General features: G+C 46.2%; 1 protein-coding gene across 1 annotated transcript in view; it reads right to left on the reverse strand.

Moving 5' to 3' along the window:
* CDCP1 (CUB domain containing protein 1) overlaps positions 1-18,317 on the reverse strand; it is a 131,780-nt gene extending 113,463 nt beyond the window's left edge. The window contains exon 1 of the mRNA XM_030203594.1: positions 18,079-18,317. Coding sequence (XP_030059454.1) covers positions 18,079-18,148 — 70 coding nt within the window. The 5' untranslated portion in view covers positions 18,149-18,317. The remainder of the gene's footprint in view (positions 1-18,078) is intronic.
* Between the last annotated feature and the right edge of the window lie 410 nt (positions 18,318-18,727).

An 18,727-nucleotide genomic window follows, 5' to 3' on the forward strand; every position in this document is an offset into this window, starting at 1 on the left:
TAGGGTCTGGCTCCAGCCAGACCTCAGAGCAAGGCTTGCAAGTCTCAAACAGGAAACAAAATTGGTTTACCCTCAGCCAGGTCATAATCATTAAGTGTAAGCTGTAGTGGCGTATGCTAGGGCTTCGATTTTTCCTTCCCTGGGCCTCCTTAACCTCAGTCTTGCCCCGTCCTTTATGCTTCCTGATTTCAACTCACTCCTCCCAGGGCGGGACTAATGTTCTTAAGGTGGCTCAGGATGAGAGACTATTCTTAAGGGTGAGGGGCAGTGTTCTATAAACCCCCTTACACTGCCTTTACAACTGAGGTTCATTTCCAAAGGCAGTTCTAGAATTATTACAAACCTGGGGGGAAAAAAAGAAACCGTGACAAGTAGAATTATAATTTGTTCGTCATTACAAAAACATTTCCACCTCATCAGATGGGAAATCAGTGAGTCACATTTACAACGGCATAAAGATAAGTCTACAAGTTATCTGAAAAGTCTAGCCCAAACATGATCTGCCGCAGCAGGCAGGATAGCAGGTGCCAACAAGATTCAATTTCACCTGAACTGTACTAACCATTATTCTAGAAAGGCAGATAATCCCTCACATAATAGATGTTCTGCTTATTACGAAGGCCTCAAGTCTGCAGTGTACTCTCTTCCGGAAAGTGATTTCAGAGCTAAACCACAGTAGTTGTGTGTAAAAAAAAAAAAAAAAACCAACCCTCAAACAAACAAAAGCACTAGTTTCACTCTGCATTCCCACAATGTTGATAGTAACAAGCTGCTCCAAGGTTTGCCAAGTCATCGTCATCAACTTCGATATACCGCAAAACAAAATTATATCTAAGTGGTTCACTATTACAAAAATAATAGAAGAGAACATAAAAACAAAGAGTGGAATACACAAAAGGAAAAAAGTTACAAAGCTGTGTAATAAAGTGTTCTAGCAGTTTTTTTAAAGAAGGAAAAGGGGAGGGAGGACAGGGAGTAAGGAAGGTGAAATTCACGAAGACCAGGGGGCAAACAAGGCCATCCAGGACAAAGCTGCAGTAGACAGTCACACAAACATAAAAGTGCCCCTGATCAGCCAGTAGAGAAAGCTTGAGTATAAGATTTAATGCCTTTTTACAATTTCATCATCATTTCCACCAGACTCCATTCACACCCATATTCTCCAGTCCATCCCCTCAAATCAGTACACTCTGTAGAGATGCATCCACTAAGAGAAAGCCGAGAACAAAACCAGGGGACAGTGGTGTGCTGGAGCCGGTTGTTAGTTGTTTTTGTAACATTTTGCGAGCCGGTTGTTCAGGCAGGGCAAGCCGGTTTGCCTCTCCTCCCCCTGAGCCACAGGGTCCCAGCACATACCTGAAGGCAGCCACCCTGGTGGTCTAGTGGATTCTTTGGGGCAGGAAAGATCCCCAGTCTTTCCTGCCCGCTGCCGGCGCTGACCGTCCCACTGCCGAATTGCTTTTTAAAAATGGCTGGCAAGACTTTTACCGGCGTTCCACTGGAATCTTGCAAGGCACCCTTGTAAGTCTCGGCAGTCCACCTCTATGCCCCCCCCCCCCCCCCCCCCAAATGCAGGGCTGGCTATACCTGAGGAGAGAGCCTGTTAAAAATTTACCAGCACACCACTGCCAGGGGGTCTTTCTAAGAATACAGTTACAAACAACGCATTCACACCCCTGCTCTCACACAAAATAGTGTACCTCTTTAGAGCGTCTTACTTTAAACCTGATCATTTACTGGTGTCTATAAAAGCAGAGGGTCAGAATACTGCGTCATGTTTGATAAAGTGGCAGTTTAGGATTGGTTGGTGCCACTGGACACTCATCACAGTGGTATGCTGACTTGTGTGGGTTCAGTAGACAGTTGGTGATGTTACAGATAAATTAGAAAGAACTGGCTTGATGGGTACGTTATCGAGTATGAAAAAGGTACTGGTAATAAAAACCTACATTAAAAATTAATACAAATGCCCAATCATTAACTTCATAGATGGATCATTCCAAAGTAGGAAACTGTATTATTTTAGGTAAGGTTGTAATGTCTGAAAAAAATGGTTGTATACATTTGTTTATATAATATTTCCACTGACAATTTTAGGATTTGTATATTTTACATCTTACTGTGTGTGTATATATATATATCTGAAAGGTTAATGACCTGGCTGAGAACTGTTTGTTACTAAAAGAAAGTGCAGTATTCCCTCACACTACCAAAACAAATCCACCACAGTTCGGTACTTATGCAAAAGAAAGTTTCATCAATCTGACCCAGAACATTGTGTGATCTGCACAGGTTCTAATAAAACCATGCAGAAAGCAAGAGCAAAGAAAAACACAAATACAGCACAGACTTCATTTAACTTTCCTTCAAAAAAGTTTTTCAAAATTACCATCATCCAATAATTCTTATGCTGGACTACTTAAATGCTCCAAAGAATCCAGTTCTCTCCTGGACCAACATGACTACCAGCTCTTTTGCACATACCCATATGAATGTTTCACACTACAATAAGATATTATCCTTGGCTGCGGAGAAATTGCAGCCCATCTGCATATCCTCACAGCCTTCTCCAGAAAGACTCCCAGATCCACCCCGATCCACTCAGGGCCTCCGCTCCAAGTGCCCAACGCTTCCACCAGCTGCCTTCCAGGTGCTGTGGATGACTTTCAGCCCATCTGCATATCCTCACAGCCTTCTCCAGGGAGACTCCCAGGTCCACCCTGAGCCACTCAGGGCTACCGCCCCAGGTGTAGCGCATCGTAATTTCTCTGTTACTTCTTATGGTTCCAGTACACTTTCTCTTTCTGGTACTGTCCCTTCCCAATCTCTTTCTCCATCTGAAACCACTGAATATCACAGGAACACATTGCCCACCTAGTGCTTTCCATCATCTCACCATCTCCTTAGCTCTAAACCTTCAACATTTCCTTCCTTTCATTCAACCATCTCCATTCTATCTGAGTACATCTCGTCTTTGTCGCTGTTTTCATGCCTCTCCTACTCTTCTATGTACTCTCTTGCTCCTTCTCTTGCTCTCTGCTGGGGATATCAATCCCAATCCTCATCCTCAACATCAGCTCTCATCCTATTCATGCAGGTCACGCCATGATATCTCTAATATAATTTCTGTTCCTATTCATGTGCTCTGTGAAATGCCTGCAACAAACTTTCCTACATCCATGACCTCTTTATCTCTCATTCTCTCCATCTGCTTGCCTTAACTGAGACTTGACTTTGTCCTGAAGACTCTGCTTCTGATGCAGCCCTATTTCATGGAGGTTACCTTTTATCCCATACTCCTCGCCCGGTCGGCCGTGGAGGTGATGTCGGGCTACTACTCTCACCCTCTTGTAGAATTCAACCTCTTCTTCCACCTCAGTCTCACTGCTTTTCTTTCTTCCAAGTCCACTCTATTCGTTTATTCACTCCTCTACCTCTCTGAGTAGAAGTCATTTATCGACCCCCTGATGTCCATTTCTTCCTTTCTCACTGACTGACTCCTGGCTTTCCTTCTTTCTTGAACCTTCATCTCCTTCCCTCATTCTTCGGGATTTTAACATTCATGCTAATGATCCCTCTGACTGGACAAATGACCTGACCAACAATAGCAAGTTTACAGCAAAGAGATTGTTCCAGAAGCTTGGGGAGGGACTGAAATCTTTGGTTCGGCCTGTGGCTTTTTTGAAGTAATTCCTACGTGGAGGAGGGGAGAGGAAAGACTACGCAAAACAGAATAATTCAATAAGTGGCTTGAGTCTTGGTGTAAAGAAGAAGGTTATAGATACATAGGAACATGGGGTAATGCGTTGAAAAATAACAGGCTGTACTGCAATGATGGGCTACATCTTTCTATGATGGGAAAAAGGATCCTTGGGGAGAAATTCAGACAATATGTTTCTAGACATTTAAACTAGAGGGTGGGGGTGACAAAAGGAAACAAGGGATTTCGGAAAGTCACCCCCAGAATAAACATGATGGCAGAGGGAAAGGTCATGTAAATATAGTAAACCACCTAAACTCACTAAATACATGGAAAACTATGTGCACAAATGCTCGTAGTCTAAGTAAAAAGGTTCAAGACTTGCAAGCCCTGATGATTGAAGAAAACTTGGATATTGCTGCTATTACGGAGATGTGGTTCAACGATTCCCATGAATGAGATGTGACCGCACCGGGCTATAATCATTTTAGGAAGGATAGAGAGGGCCGAAGAGGTGGAGGAGTGGCTCTGTATGTGAGAGACAATATCAGAGTGGCTGAAATATGGGGAACCTGGGGAAAGGAAGAAGCTTTATGGATCATCCTGAAAAGAGAAGACAGAACCTATATCCACACGGGGGTTTATCTACGGACCTCCTGCGCAAACGGAAAAGTTAGACAAGGATCTGATAGAAGATATTCAAAATATTGGTAGGAAAGGGGAGGTGCTACTGTTGGGAGATTTCAATTTGTCTGATGTGGATTAGTACGTCCCGTCTGCGGAATCGGAAAGAAGTAGGGAGATCGTGGATGCCTGTCAAAGTGCCTTGCTCAGACAAATGGTGACAGAACCCACGAGGGAAGGGTCGATGCTGGATCTAGTGCGCACAAATGGGGGTAGTGTTTCCAATATCCGGGTGGGTGCCCACCTATGTAATAGTGATCATCACACCGTATGGTTTGAAGTAAGGGCGAAGGCGGAGTGCGGACGCACAAAACTCAAAGTACTGGTTTTCAGACGTACAGATTTTGATAAAATGGGGGAATATCTGAAGACGGAGCTGTTGACGTGGGAAGGCGCAGAAGATGTGGAAAAACAGTGGTCCAAACTAAAAACTGCTCTAAATATGGCGACTGATCTTTTTGTGAGGTAAGTAAACAAAAACAAGAGAAGCAGGAAGCCTATATGGTTCTCCAAACAAGTAGCTGAAAAAATAATAAAAGAGGCTTTGTTCAAGAAATACAAAAGAACACAACGAGAGGATCACGGAAAAGATTATCGGATTAAACTCAAAGAAGTGAAGAGGGAAATACGACTAGCGAAAGAGCGCGCAGAAGAAAAAATGGCTAAAGATGTAAAGAGAGGTGACAAGACCTTTTTCAAATATATCGGAGAAAGGAGAAGAGATAGGAATGGAATTGTGAGGCTGAAAGATAATGAGAATGGCTATGTGGAGAGTGATGAAGATAAAGCAAATGTGCTAAACAATTATTTATCTTCGGTGTTCACGGAGCAAAATCCTGGAGAAGGACCACGGTCAGCTGCTGAGGGAACGTCTGGGAATGGAGTGGATACTGCGCCGTTTAAGGAGGAAAGAGTTTATAAACAGCTTAAGAATCTGAAGGTGGACAAAGCTATGGGGCCGGATGGGATACATCCCAGGATACTGAGGGAGCTCAGGAAGGTCCTGGCGGAACCTCTTAAAGATTTATTTAATTGATCTTTAGAGACGGGAGAGGTTCCGCGGGATTGGAGACGGGTGGATGTGGTCCCTCTTCACAAAAGTGGAGACAGGGAAGAAGTGGGAAACTACAGACCGGTAAGTCTCACGTCGGTGGTAGGAAAAATAATGGAGTCGCTGCTGAAAGAAAGGATAGTTAACTTTCTAGAAGCCGACGGGTTTTCGCTAAGATCAATGATAATATAGGAGTTTACGTCCAACATCACGACTGTCTTTTGCAACAGGAACATTTGTCTAAAAGACTTCTCTTGTTTTCAAAGGCATTGAATGCATATATATTGTGCACACTTTGCAAATACACCCTGACCCCTGAGGCAGGCGTTGTTTTACGCCGAAACACGGCCCGTGTCGGGTCATTTGTCAATAAAATACTCCTGTTGTCTCAGTCTTGAAGGCCCAGTGTTGCTTTTTTTGTTTGTATACTTTCTATGTATGCTGTATACCCTCTCTGTTTGTTCATAAGACGAGTTAAAATTTAATGCCAAGAAGTGTAGAGTGATGCATTTGAGGGGGAGAAACCCAAAAGAGAGATACTGAATAGGAGGGGAGAGATTAGTAAGCTCAACTCAGGAGAGAGACCTTGGAGTGTTGGTGTCGGAGGATCTAAAGGTGAAGAAACAATGCGACAAGGCGACGGCCGTGGCCAGAAGGATGCTAGGCTGCGTAGAGAGGGGCATAACCAGCAGAAGAAAGGAGGTATTCATGCCCTGTACAAGTCGTTTGTGAGGCCCCACTTGGAGTACTGTGTTCAGTTTCGGAGGCCATATCTTGCTAAAGATGTAAAAAGACTGGAAGCGGTGCAAAGAAAAGCTACAAAAATGGTATGGGATTTGCATTGCAAATCGTACGAAGAGAGACTTGCTGACCTGAACATGTATACCTTAGAGGAAAGGAGAAACAGGGATGACATGATATAGACGTTCAAATATTTGAAAGGTATTAATCCGCAAATGAACCTTTTTCGGAGACGGGAAGGCGGTAGAACTAGAGGACATGAAGTGAGGTTGAAGGGGGACAGACTCAGGACTAATGTCAGGAAGTATTTTTTCACAGAGAGGGTGGTGGATATGTGGAATGCCCTCCTGCGGGAGGTGGTGGAGATGAAAACGGTAATGGAATTCAAATATGCGTGGGATAAACACAAAGGAATCCTGTTTAGAAGGAATGGTTCTGTGGAATCTTAGTGGAGATTGGGTGACGACGCCAGTAATTGGGAAACAAAATGGGAGCTGGGCAGACTTCTACGGTCTATGCCCTGATTGTGACTGAATAGATAGGGATGGGCTGGAGTGTAAATATTAAGGGGCTTCAACGTTAGCTCCAGAACTTAGTACAAGAACAGTGCTGGGTAGACTTCTACGGTCTGTGCCCTGAGAAAGGCAAGGACAAATCAAACTCGGGTATACATATAAAATATTACATACCATGTAAATGAGTTTATCTTGTTGGGCAGACTGGATGGACTGTACAGGTCTTTATCTGTCGTCATTTACTATGTTACTATCCAGCTTATTTTCAAAAGAGATCGCCGGCCATCTTCCGACACAAATCGGGAGATGGCCGGCCAAATCGGTATAATCGAAAGCCGATTTTGGCCAGCGCCAACTGCGTTCCGTTACGGAGCCGGCCAAACTTCAAGGGGGCGTTTCGGCAGGGTAGCGAAGGTGGGATGGGGGGCGTGGTTACGAGATGGCCGGCTTTGCCTGATAATGGAAAAAAGATGGCCAGCTCTGACGAGCATGTCACCGGCTTCACTTGGTCCATTTATTTTTAGGATCAAGTGTCAAAAAGTGCCCCAATTGACCAGATGACCACCGGAGAAAATCGGGGATCACCTCCCCTTACTCCCACAGTGGTCACCAACCCCCTCCCACCCTAAAAAATTTAATTTTATTTTTTTGCCAGCTTGAAATGTCATACCCAGCTCCTTGACAGCAGTATGCAGGTCCCTGGAACAGTATTTCGTGGGTGCAGTGCACTTCAGGCTGCTGGACAAAGGCCCATCCCCCCCCCCCCCCCCACCTGTTACACTTGTGGTGGTAAATGTTGAGCCCGCCCAAAAAAAACCAAAACCCACTAAACCCACATGTAGGTGCCCCCCCTTCACCCCTTAGGGCTATGGTAGTGGTGTACAGTTGTGGGGAGTGGGGTTTTTTTTGGGGGGGGGGATTTGGGGGGCTCAGCACCCAAGGTAAGGGAGGTATGCACCTGGGAGCAATTTTTGAAGTCCACTGCAGTGCCCCGGCATGTCAGGGGGGCCAGTTCACTACAAATGCTGGCTCCTCCCATGGCCAAATGACTTGCATTTGGCCAGGTTTGAGATCGCCGGCATTAGTTTCCATTATCGCCGGAAATCGATGCCGGCCATACTGACATTTGGCAGGCTCCAACCGTATTATCGAAACAAAAGATAGCCGGCTATCTTTTTCGATAATACATTTCAGCCGGAGCCATTCAATTATGCCCCTCTATGTTATGCTTCTCAATTTCTCACTAACATCCTCTTTCAATCTTCAACTGTGCTCCACTACCTCTACTCACCAGAATGGCCACTGTCTTGATCTTATCTTCTTCTGACTGCTCACTCTCCAGTTTCTGTGTCTCAGCTCTTCCCCTCTCCAGCCATAACTTTCACACTTAAACACCCTCCTCCCCTGTCCAATCTCCACCAATATGTTTAGGAATCTTCTGGCTATTGACTCTTCTACTCTGTCCTCCAATGTTTCAAACCTCTTCTGAACCACTATGTTATCCAAATCTGTCAATGGAGTTGTCTCTTCCTATAATACTATTCTCTCCTCTGCTCTAAATATTCTAGATACTCTTGCTCCTCCCATTCCCCATTCAGTAAGGCATACCAAACCCCAGTCTTGGCTGACCTCTAGAATCCGCTACCTATGTTCCTGTACCCGATCTGCCAGACGCTTTTGGCTGAAATCCCGTGCTTCATGCTGACTTCATACATTTCAAATTCTTGCCAACCTCCTTCCAGTTTGCTCTTTCACTTGCCAAACAGGACTACTATATCCAGTTGACAAACTCTCTTGGCTCAAACCCTCACCGTCTCTTTGCCACAGTGAAATCTCTCCTCAAAGTACCTTCATCTCCAACTCCCCCTTCACTTTCTCCCCAGACTCTGGCTGAATACTTTCATGATAAGGTGCACAAGATTAACCCTGAATTCTCAGCCAAGTCACCTCCACCTCTCCTTCCCTCAGTCCACTCTCTCAGCCCTCCTTTAACCCCTTCCTCCTCTTCTTCCTTTTCTGAAATCACTGAAAAGGAAACTGCACATTTTCTTTCCTCCTCGAAACTAACCACCTGTTCCTCTGATCCTATTCCCACCCATCTACTTAGCACTCTCTCTTCTACTGTCATCCCTTTTATCTGTCATATCCTCAAGCTTTCACTTTCCACTGCCACTGTTCCTGACGCCTTCAAACATGCCGTAGTTACACCACTCCTCAAAAAACCATCATTGGACCCTATCTGTCCTTCCAACTATCACCCCATCTCCCTCCTACTTTTCCTATCCAAGATACTTGAATGTGCTGTTCACCACCACTGTCTTGACTTTTTCATCTCAAGCTATTCTTGAGCCACTTCAATCTGACTTTTGCCCTCTACATTCAACTGAAACAGCCCTTGCTAAAGTCTCCAATGACCTATTCCTGGCCAGATCCAAAGGTCTCTATTCTATCCTCAACCTTCTCAATCTATCTGCTTCTTTTGACACTGTTGATCACTGCCTACTCCTTGATACACCGTCCTCACTTCGATTTCAGGGCTCTGTTCTTTTCTGGTTTTCTTCTTATCTCTCTCATCACACTTTTAGTGTATACTCCGATGGATCCTCTTCCACTTCTATCCCACTATCGGTTGGTGTACCTAAGGGATCTCTTTGTTTCTCCATCTATACTTCTTCCCTTAGTGCTCTGATCTCATCCCATGGTTTTCAGTATCATATGCTGATAGCTCCCAGATCTACCTCTCCACACCAGAAATTTCAGCAGGAATCCAGGCCCAAGTATCAGCCTGCCTGTCTGACATTGCTGCCTGTATGTCTCACCATCACCTAAAACTAAACTTCTTATCTTACCCCCTAAACCCATCTCTCCTCTTCACTGATTCTGTATCTCTGTGGATGACCCCCATCTCATCAGCTCGTAACCTTGGGGTCATCTTTGACTCCTCTCTCTCTTTCTCTGCACATATCCAACAGACTGCTAAAACGTGCCATTTCTTTCTTTATAATATCACCAAAATTCATCCTTTTCTTTCCGAGCATACTACCAAAACCCTTATCCACACTCATCACCTCTCGCTTAAACTACTGCAACTTGCTTCTCACAGGTCTCCCACCTAGCCATCTCTCTCCTCTTCAAAATTCTGCTGCATGACTTATATTCTGCCACTGTCGCTGTGCTCATATTAGCCCTCTCCTCAATTCACTCAATTGTCTCCCTATCAGTTTCCACATACAGTTCAAACTCCTCTTACTGACTTACAAGTGAATTCACTCTGCAGCTCCTCAGTACCTCTCCACCCTTATCTCTCCCTATACTTCTCCCTGGGAACACTGCCAACTCCAGACTCCATTCCTTTTATCTTGCTGTGCCTTATGCCTGGAATAGACATAGCTCTATAAAAATTATAAGTAGTACTAGTACTACTTGGCTCAGTTGTCCAGTAAAACTAAAAGGTGGAGCTACTAGGTTGAAGGGGGTAATCCACTCTACCTACTGAACAAAAATAGCTCAAAAACATTTGCCCTTATTGGCCCTGTACCTTCGGCCTATACTGGTATCACTTTACTCCTCTCCCTTGGCCATTTCTAGGTTGTAAACTTACATTCCACTGTCCAACTGGCCTGTACTATTTTCAAATTGCTTGAAGGAGTAGGACCAGAGTATACGATTTATTCATTTTATTTTCCTACTAGTAAAAAAGGCCCGTTTCTGAGACCAATGAAACGGGCAATTAATGTTTTGAAAGGGATATTTAGGATCATTGTGTTGTCATGGTAATGATTAATTTACATTCTTGTGTTGTGTGTAGTATTTTTGTTTTTTTGTTGTGTTGGTTGTTATGTTATTGTATTTGTAGGATTTATAAAAGGGAGTGACAAAGTAGTTTGTGGCACAGTTTTATTCATAACCTAATTGCTGTTTAAATTTGTAATATTTATTTTTGTTTTTGTGTGGGGGGGGATGTCCCGTGCTGGCAAAGTGGGATGAAGTGTTGTGTGGCTTTGAGGGTGGTTATTGTTGTTGGGATGATATAGAGAGAGAGATGGACTGTTCATCTATCCACGTTCCGCATCAGTGTATGTGTTTGTGACTGTTTTTTTTTTGGGGGGGGGGGGGGGGGCAGTGGTTGTGTGTCTGTGTTAGTGAAAGGTCATGTGTGTCACAGAGCTATATTGTGTGTGTGAGAGTGTTTCTGTGTGTGTGTGTGTGTAACAGAGAGAGTTCGTGTGTGTAAGTGAGAGAGGGTGGGGTGTACTGGGAGGTTGGGGGCGAGTCTGTTTTGTGATACTGTGTGTGTCTCACAATGAAAGGGGGGTGGGGCGGGGGTGGTGAACTGTGAGGATTGTGGTTTGGAGTGTGCATCTATCCATGTTCCGCATCAGTGTATGTGTTTTTTTTTTTAATTGTTGTTGTGGGGGGGGGGGGATGTGTGTCTGTTAGTGAAAGATCATGTGTGTCACAGAGCTATATTGTGTGTGTGAGAGAGTGTGTCTGTGAGAGTGAGAGAGAGAGTAAATGAGAGAGGGTGGGGTGTACTGGGAGGTTGGGGGTGAGTGTCTCTGTTTTTGTGCATGTGTCTCACAATGAAAGGGGGGGCAGGTGGTGGTGAGCTGAGAGGGTTGTGGTTTGGAGTGTGCATTTATCCATGTTCCGCATCAGTGTATGTGTTTTTTTTGCTGTGGGGTTTGTGGTGGGGGGGGGGGGGTTGTGTGTCTGTGTGTGTTAGTGAAAGATCATGTGTGTCACAGAGCTATATTGTGTGTTTGAGAGAGAGAGAGAGAGAGAGGGAGGGGTGTACTGGGAGGTTGGGGGGAGTGTCTGTGTTTTTGTGTTATTGTGTGTCTCACAATGAAAGGTGGGGGATGCGCTGGGCGGAGACTGGGACTGGGGCTGGAAACAAAGAGCTTCCCCAGCAAGCCCTTTTTCCAGGGTGACCAACCAGAATAGAAACTCCCTTATATGGTGTGAAGCCCTGCCCAGCACATCTCAGGATGAACTAGGCAGGGTGCCGCCATTTTCGAGGCAGCACCGATGGAAGAGGGAGGCAGGCCACTTCCCTCCTGCAACAAAGGTAGTGGGTGGGGAAGGCCTGCTAGACCACCAGGTCTTGGGGGGAGGGGGGGGAAATTGACTCACGGCCCAGGGCTGCATGTGAGGGGATGCTACGTGGGCTGGAGACCCTCCGAAACTGTGTTAGGGGGATTGGGAAGTTTGACTCATGGTCCACTGGGCCACCAGGGCTCCATTCAAGGGGATGCTAGGAGGGGGCTGGAGACCCACTGGCTCTCCAGGCCCCCTAACTTGTGTCGGAGGGGGTCATGGGGGTTGGAGGTCCACTGGACCAACAGCCCCGGTGTCACTTGGCTCAGGGTGGGGGTACTTGGGGTCTGGTGGTCCCATGGACCTCCAGCCCCTGTGTTTGACAGGTCTGGGCTTTTGACAGCCTAGATCTGTCAAACAAGTGCTCAGGCACAATCCTCCCACACTTTTATCCTATGATTAGAGATAACAGCGTGCTTAAATTTGCATGCTATTATCTCTGATCATAGACACGGTAAAGCCCCATGCTGTTCCAGCACTATTTTTAGAGCGCTGTTTGGAACAGCACAGGGCTTTCGATCATCTGCCCAATAGAGCATTTCTTTCAGAATTTTAAGGGTGGGGCTAAATGTTTCCTATTTCACGATGCCCCACCTTGGTGGCCTCAAGGGGTGGGCGATGCCTGGAAGTACAGCTGCTGAATTAGTTGCACACGCCTTTTATTTATCTTCTTTGCTCTTTCTTTGAATTGCAATGTCTTTTCACACTTGCTCTCTTGTCTGAATTTATGTAAATTTGTTATTTTAACCCTCTCAGAAAGGCTTCTAATGGTTGGTATATTACATAAACTTGGGAGTATTGGGGGCAGATAGACAAAGCGAGGATCTAAGTGACAGCCAGGGGCGTATCTGCGTGGGGCCACAGGGGCCTGGGCCCCCGCAGATTTCGCCCTGGCCCCCCTCCCCGCCGTCAACCCTCCCCCGCTGCTTACTTTTGCTGGCGGGGGGCCCCAACCCCCGCCAGCCGAGGTCCGACCCGCAATCTCCATATTTCGTCTTCCTCCGTGGCCATGTGCTTCAAGGAAGTAACGCTGCAGTGCTGATTGGTTGAATCCAGTTCGGCGTCTGACGCCGAACTGGATTCAACCAATCAGCACTGCAGCGTTACTTCCTTGAAGCACATGGCCACGGAGGAAGACGAAATATGGAGATTGCGGGTCGGACCTCGGCTGGCGGGGATTGGGGCCCCCCGCCAGCAAAAGTAAGCAGCGGGGGAGGGTTGACGGCGGGGAGGGGGTGGAGAGAGGCGGCGGCGGGGGGGGGGGGGGGAGGCAAAAATGTGCCCCCCCTCTCTGGCTCTGGCCCCCCCTACCGCCGGATTCCAGATACGCCCCTGACAGCAGGGAGAGGAAAATCATCACAAGAGCAAACTGGCTGCAAAAGTGGCACGCTGGTGATGCTCCCCAGACCCTACATGCTGAAGAGGAGATAGATGGCAGCAAGCACCAAGAGTCAGCCCTCAACCCTCAGCTGCTTCTACACACAAACACACCCCGTACCCCTCATTAACGATCCCACCACCTACTCCCATTCCAGATCAGCTGCGAGATTCATGCAACTCCTGAGCTTTGGTAACACACACACACGCAGGTCATGGAATCAGAAAATCTTATTTTTTTAAGCTAAGCTGTCAGTTATGGCAGATAAGTAAACAGGAACTTCAATTCTACTTCAAACATCCACAGATCTGCTTCTTAACTTACAAGAGTAACTAAACAAATAAGAATGTATTGTAAGGGAAGCTATATAGATCCAGGACTGCATTAACTACCCATGTGGCTCTGGGAAAACTTGTAGATGCCCCCCCCCCCCCCCCACACGCCGCCAACCCCAGAAACAGGAAGTCATGACAAAAGGGAAGGAACCAGCAGAGACACAACTGCTGCAGACTTTACCCTTTATGCTGCCTTTTTCCTCCCTAGAAAGCTGCTGGGGCAGGGAAGGAAAACGGTGCACCAAAATGGACCCTGTGCTCAGGGCGGCTTTTACTTATAGGACCCCCAGAAAAGCTGAGCCTCGGATAACTGCCCCCTTTGCCCTATACAGAGCCTCTGTGCCTACATCCGCATTGCATTTTTTTCTGAAAATGGAAACTGGGGCTGGAAACAAAGAGCTTCCCTAGCAAGCTCCAATTCCAGGGTTACCGACCGGAATAGAGACTACATCCACAATTACATCCTAGCCCACTAAGTCAAAGGTTCCAAAGCACAAGTCATCTGGGACAACTACGTCATTCAACTACTAGAGGACCACAGAATATCACAAATACACAGAATGTTAGACTTGCCGTTCATACGCGGTCGGTGGCCCAACTGTTTGGGGAGGCTAAAGGGGGCAGGGTTAGGGGTGGGACTTACATCCATAATTGTCTTGAAAACACACAGAAAAATAAAAGTAAAAGAGTCACAATTAATACCTTTAACAATTCAACATGAGATCCTCCAAAATATTACAAAACCATGTCTGATGTTATGACAAACGAACTAAAATTAATTTAAAGTGTTGATGTCACCTTAGTACGGCCAACACACTATCTCTCCACTGCAAAAACACTATACACAAAGTTGTGCAAAAACACACTCAGAGCCTTACCAAACCATAACAGTACTAATTCCAAGGACAGGATGAGCTACAACCTTGCGTGGAAAGGCAGCGTTGTAATTACACCAGGCTCTAAAACACCAATACATTACCTAGTGAAATAAAACAAAACAAAAAGGGCTGCAAATAGTACACGCTAGCAGAATACTGCACCTTGATCACACATGAAAAACACATGACAACAGATATGACACAAGGAACTAGAAATCAAAAGATATGAAGGCAAAATACTGAACTGGAAAGTTACCTCAAGAAGTCAGACTCGGCATGCGGAAATACTAAAGAAATTGAAACTTGCGTGCAAAATATCACAGATGCACATTTCCAAAAGCTGACATATTCCAATTAATAAATTCTGAATAAAATACTTTTTTCTACCTTTGTTGTCAGTCATGTAAATATGATTACTTACTGCCTTTCTAGTAACAGATCACTATTTCATCACAAGTTCAGGAGGAAAGGTAATAATATTGTCTAGTTTAATGTAATTGTCAGAGATAGTTTAAGACTTTTCCTAAATATTTACCTATTATACTTTTGACCTCCTAAATTTTGATCTTGGATCCCAAACTGGTGGACTTGAGGAACCAGTATGCTTAGATTTTCTTATTTGTGTTTTTTCTTGCTGTTTCATTGTGTGATATTGTATATATATTTCTGTACTGTATGTAGTGCTTAAGTGATCTCTGACTGGCTGAACCACATGCCAGACATGAAAATTTGTAATCACAGTTACTCATGCTGGTTGGTGGAGCTACTCTTATGCAATGCCCTACATGCATTTGACAAATCCATGTGTCATGACACACTTCTCTATGCAAATGCAACGTAAAAGGCTTGACCCACTTTAACATTTCTGCCACCACAGAGCCTATTTCTGAAAGTGCAAGAAGGTGTTGCAGTTACCTCATGTTGAGCTGCCAAAATGAATGCAAGGTATACCATGTAAAATGAGTTTATCTTGTTGGGCAGACTGGACGGACTATACAGGTCTTTATCTGCCGTCACTTACTACGTTACTATATGTAGCTGTCAGAAGCATTCCTAGCACTTTCCCATACAGTTAACACACATAAAATACATCAGTGACATAGCCACAGAGGGGCCTAGGGGGCCTGGGCTCCCCCATTTAGGGCTCGGGCCACCTCCAAATCTGCACTGCATTCATTAAATGGCTGGCGAGAATGACAAAGCCCCACAAGCCAAACAAATTCACTGTCAAGCTGCTCCCTCCTCCTTGTGCTGCTGTTGCACAAGAACTGAGCATGCTCAGGAGTCCCGGAGTCGGCCGGTCGAGGCACCCCGCTGACTTCCAGGTTACTGCAGCAATGCAAGGAGGAGGGGAGCAGCTCAACAGCGAATTTCTGTGGCTGGTGGGGCTTCAGCATCCCCGCCAGCAAAGGTACTATTTTTAATGCACTGGGGGGGGGGGAGATGGACTACATTGCCTCCCCCCCCCCAAAAAAAAAGAAAATTGGGAGGGCAGGCTTCATCCCTGGTGTATACTGCATTGCAGATAATACAGTGCAATTACAGTAGGTACACCTATTCAGATAGTGTTAACTGCATCACATTACCTGCTGCATTAACTTTAGGGTGCAGACCCAGTCAATTTGCCATTCATTCTCTGTCCAGTTCCACATTAGCTATTAAGTAGAAATTAGCACAATGTTTAATGTTAGCATACTCTAACTTCTGTGTTAACAGCTAATATAAATAGGCCACTGTGTGTGCCAATGGAGAAAAAGCTTTCTACATCTGGACCAAAATGAATCAAACTATAACAGGTCTCCCTAAAACCGTGCCGACAGAGGTGTGTTTCAGCTGGCTCTTACAACACTTCCATGCTGACTCAGTGGCTGAGTTTTCACTCTTTAGCCACATGGCTTCCAATTCCACCTGAGGTTGTGGTTTGTGTGCGTCAGGACAAAAAATCCAGTGAAGTCAAAATGAGAGAGCCTTCGATCAAGAACATTCTACCAGCATATTCCAGGACAATCTGAATGTTCAGAACTGATTGACATCTAAGATAAATAATAGAAATAGCGAGGCTTTCCACCGTACCATTTCTACCATATAAAACAGCACAGTGCATCGGCAAAATGTGCTGTATAAACCTCCACTAATATTGGTCACTCATATCATACCTTTATCAAAAGACCATTGTTTGCCCAGCACACGCCATCCCTATAAAACATGACCTATAGCTGAAACACAATGAGGCAGGGCAGGATTAAGTCTTCTGCTGGCCTTAGGCAAACTAGTGAATTGTCCCTATCATAACAAACACATTTTTAAACTCCCATGTGGTTAGGGAAAACCATCAGAGGAAGAAGATCTTGGTGCTCATTTTCAAAGCAAAGCACATAGACTTGCAAAGTTACATGGGGCCCTCTTTGTAAAAGAGATAAAAGAGGGCCTGTGCTAGCCAGGGGTGTTGCCAGACCTCGGCAGGAGGGGGGTCCGGAGCCCGAGGTGGGAGGCAGTTTAGCCCGCCGCCACCCCCCCCTCCCACGTTACCAGGTACCTTTGCTGGCGGGGGTCCCCAACCCCTGCCAGCCGAAGTTTTCTTCAGCGCAGGTCTCCGGCGCATTTGATCTGTTTCCGTGAGTTCTGAAAAGGTACCTGGCGGCGGTGGCAGAAGTAGAGGGGGCCCTGGCTAAATCTGTGGGGGCCCATGCCCCCGTGGCCCCACCTAGCTACGCCCCTGATACTAGCATCAACGCGTTTTTGATGCGTGCTGAGGCCCCATTTTACCACAGCAGGTAAAAGGCTGTCTTTTTTTGAGGAAAAGAAATGGCCATGTGGTAAGTGAAACACTTACCACGCAGCCATTTCGGGGGAGCCCTGCTACCACCACCCATTGAGATAGCGGTAACTGCCCGATTACTGCCGGTTGGCACTACAAAAATAGATCATATTTTTGTAGCGCCAGAAATGACACGAGCTAGGGGTGGGAACTACTGCTGGGCTCCAGTCCTGCAGTAGCCAGGTGGTAGTTCCGAATTGGCACGAGCTTATAAAAGGGCCCCTTAGGTTCCTATGCAACTTTATAAGTCTATGTGCTGTGAACGTGAACCTCATTACTTGCCAACTCCTCCTCCTAATGACTGTGGGCAGCCTGCCACTCTGGTCCAGGAAGGTTTACATTTATTCGTTTGATATACTACCTTTACGACAGCCAAAGGCTGACTTAAGCTAACCTTGGGAGCCTTTGAATTAGCACATTTCACAGGGCCCCAGGCACATGCCTAGTTTTCCTAAATCTTGATCCTGCTCTGCCACAAGGACATTTCCCCCAAGGCCCCCACCCCCTTGCACAAGTCAAGCTCCGCGTGGTCATCCGGAAAGCTAGGAGAGCAGCTAGGCAGGCACACACCAAGAAAGTGTGCGATCCTGTAAGTTTTTTCACAGGTAGCCAGAAAACCCGGAAAATCTGTCCCCAGTTCCCTCCTTCCTTCCTCCCAGCTCACAGTCCTTCCCCTCCTCAACCTTAGAGCACAAAGGTACATCTGCCCGCCTGAGAAAAAGCAGAAAACAAGACTCTTAAGTACGTTACCAGCAAAGCAACAAGAGAAAAGCCCACTCTGGTGGGGGGGGGGGGGGGGGGGGGTTCGGTGTGCTACAAACCTTCTCCCCACTCCTGAGAGGTGATCTGCGAGGAGCTGCGCCAGGCTCTGTACTTACCAATGGGCGGCCAGGCCAGGAAGAGTCCATACAACAGCAGCAGCCGTCCCGCACTTCTAGATCCGCACATCTCTCCGCCACTTTCAGCTGGAGTTCACCAAATGCACACGCACAAAACTTTTCGGCCTCCCGTGGGAAGTGATTTTCCAGGCGACGGTAAATGCGCCCGACTTTTACGCAATTGCTTGATGCCTCTCTCTGTCTCTACCTAGGCTGGGCGGCTCCACCCTTCCTCCCCGTCCCTCCCTGCTCGGCAGGTAAAAGCCTCTGCAGCAGTCTGCTGCACAGTACTGTATACACTGTACAGGAAACAGCCGATCATGTTCTCGATAGAATTGCCGACCCTGCTCCAGGACTTTTTCTTCTGTTGGGAGCATTGTTTAACCCATCCACCTCCGGTTTGGCCTATTGTAGCAGCCAGGTCCATGGCTCTTTAACTTGGGGTAATTAAACTCAGTAATCACTACTTCCAGAGCTGCCGAGTTACCCAGTACCAGGAAGGATGACCAAAAACGAATCACCACTGGACATATAATCCAACAGTCTTTTATTGAGGAAAAATAAAGAAAGGACCCGACACGGCCGTGTTTTGACACCTACATCAGGGGTCAAAACAGTAAGCTCTATAGATCAAAAATAATGAAATAAA

Source organism: Microcaecilia unicolor, chromosome 1 (genome assembly GCF_901765095.1).
Source record: "Microcaecilia unicolor chromosome 1, aMicUni1.1, whole genome shotgun sequence".
Lineage (NCBI taxonomy): Eukaryota > Metazoa > Chordata > Amphibia > Gymnophiona > Siphonopidae > Microcaecilia > Microcaecilia unicolor.